The 2,222-nt window shown below is 67.2% G+C and overlaps 1 protein-coding gene across 1 annotated transcript in view; it reads left to right on the top strand.

Annotated features, from left to right (window-relative positions):
• Nucleotides 1–1,948, top strand: part of ANAPC2 (anaphase promoting complex subunit 2) — a 10,553-nt gene extending 8,605 nt beyond the window's left edge. Inside the window, exons 11-13 of the mRNA XM_040460195.1 lie at nt 956–1,085; nt 1,286–1,521; nt 1,620–1,948. Coding sequence (XP_040316129.1) covers nt 956–1,085; nt 1,286–1,521; nt 1,620–1,832 — 579 coding nt within the window. The 3' untranslated portion in view covers nt 1,833–1,948. The remainder of the gene's footprint in view (nt 1–955; nt 1,086–1,285; nt 1,522–1,619) is intronic.
• Nucleotides 1,949–2,222: the final 274 nt, after the last annotated feature.

Here is a 2,222-nt window from a genome sequence, read left to right as displayed (position 1 = left end):
GAGGCCATCCCTCCCACATTTGCGGAGTCTCCTCAGCTCAGTGTTGGTTCATCGTGCTGGGGTGTGCTTTCTGCCCAGCAGGGTGGTGCTCAGACAGGATCCTGCCACCACATAGCAGGGCCACACTGTCTCCAGTTTGCCATGGCCTCTTCCTCCTCGTGACGCCTCTTGTGGCTTTCCTGGCCGTGTCCCTGCCGACAGTCTCTCCGGGGCAATTCAGGCTCTTAGAGGCACGCAGCCCGCAGCTCTTCTAGCCTCTGCCTGTCACCCAGCTCCGTGGACTCACACTTCTGGGAATTCGTTACAGCAGCACCCCCTTCCCGGGACCAAAATGTGTCACTTTCTCGTGGCTGCCATAACCAAGTGCCATGACGCGGGTGCTCGCAACAACGGAGATCTTTTTCTCCACTCTGGAGGCCAGAGCAGAGGTCAGGGCGTCAGCAGGGCTGCGCGCCTCCGAAGGCTGTGGGAGAGGGTCCCTCCGCCTCCCCGGCATCCGGTGTTGCAGGCCACCCTCGGTGTTTCTCGGCTTGTGGCTGCATCCCTGCCGTGTCTGCCTGTCTTCGCACTGTCTTCCCTCTTGCAAGGGTGCTGACCGAGCCACGTCAGGGCTCGCTGTACTTCGGATGACCTTGTCTTAACTAGGCCCGTCTGCGGCGGCCTCGTCTCCAACCCAGGTCACGTTCTGAGGTCCTGGGGGTTACGATGTCGGGCGTCTCTCAGACACGTTAACTCACAGCAGCCCTCATTGTTCAGTCCTATCGGATCGTGGTAGTGGAGGGCGTGGGAAGCGGAGCCCTGTCTTCTGCCCACCCTGCTGCCCACTGCCGGGGGGGGCGGGGGGCGGGGGGCGGTGAGGGAGCTCTTCTGTCACCTGGTGCCAGGTGGCGGAGTCTCACTCAGCTGGGCTCAGCCGGGCCCCCGGGCTGCTCGTGCTGACTGCGGCCCTCCCCAGGCCATGCGGACCCTCAGCTGGAAGCACACCCTGGGCCTGGTGACCATGGACGTGGAGCTGGCCGATCGTACCTTGTCTGTGGCAGTGACTCCCGTGCAGGCGGTGGTCTTACTCTACTTCCAGGACCAAGGTGAACCCACTGGCCCCTGGCTGGCCTGCCCCAGCCTTGCCTCCTGGGGGGGGGACCAGTGCCCCGCCCCCCCCCCCGGGGCCGGGGGGCGGGGGGGGGGTGGAGGCTGGGGGCGGGACTCGGCCTCCTGGGGCTGCCCCCTGGGAAGGTGAGCGGGCCGACGAGGCCCAGTGGCTAGTGTTCCCGGCCGCCCCGTGCAGCCAGCTGGACCCTGGAGGAGCTGAGCAAGGTGGTGAAGATGCCCGTGGCCCTGCTGCGGCGGCGCATGTCCGTGTGGCTGCAGCAGGGAGTGCTGCGGGAGGAGCCTGCCGGGACCTTCTCTGTGGTGGAGGAGGAGCGGCCCCAGGACCGGGACAGCATGGTGCTCCTTGACAGTGACGACGAGAGCGACTCCGGCATGGCCTCCCAGGCCGACCAGAAGGAGGAGGAGCTGCTGGTGCGGCCGGGGGCGGGGGCGGGGGCCTGGCTCGGCCTCTGGTGCGGTGGCCGCGCGGGAGGGTGGCCTGACGGCCGGCCTGGCCTCTGTGTCCCCAGCTTTTCTGGACGTACATCCAGGCCATGCTGACCAACCTGGAGAGCCTGTCGCTGGAGCGTATCTACAGCATGCTGCGCATGTTCGTGGTCACCGGCCCCGCGCTGGCCGAGATCGACCTGCAGGAGCTCCAGGGCTTCCTGCAGAAGAAGGTGAGGGACCAGCAGCTGGTCTACTCAGCCGGCGTCTACCGCCTGCCCAAGAGCTGCAGCTGACGCGCCCACTGCGCCCTTCCCGCGACGTCCCCACGGTGGGAGGGTGGCTGGGGGGGTGCCCCCCGTGCCCCTGCCCGGCCCCCGGAGTGCAGAGTAAAGCAAATGGTTCTCTATCCTTTCCCTGTCCTGGTGGCTTTGTGGGCCCATCGTGGGCGTGTGGTCCGGGTTTGCCCTTCACAGCGGCCTCTCCAGCTCAGCCTAGCAGGGCCTGGCTCCCTGGGAGCAGGTGCGGGGAAACACACGAGTGTCCGGGCCCAGCCCTGCCTGCACACCTGTCACCGGGCTCCAGACCCACGGTCCTGGCACGTGGACGTCCCTGGAGCACACGAGGGGTCCTGGCACCGCCCCCAGCCCCTGAGGTCCCGGGAGGCAGGGAAGGGCTTTGGCTGG

This window comes from Herpailurus yagouaroundi, unplaced genomic scaffold (assembly GCF_014898765.1).
Source record: "Herpailurus yagouaroundi ecotype Mexico unplaced genomic scaffold, PumYag 249, whole genome shotgun sequence".
NCBI classification, from domain to species: domain Eukaryota; kingdom Metazoa; phylum Chordata; class Mammalia; order Carnivora; family Felidae; genus Herpailurus; species Herpailurus yagouaroundi.
This window is presented reverse-complemented; position numbering and strand designations above follow the sequence as displayed.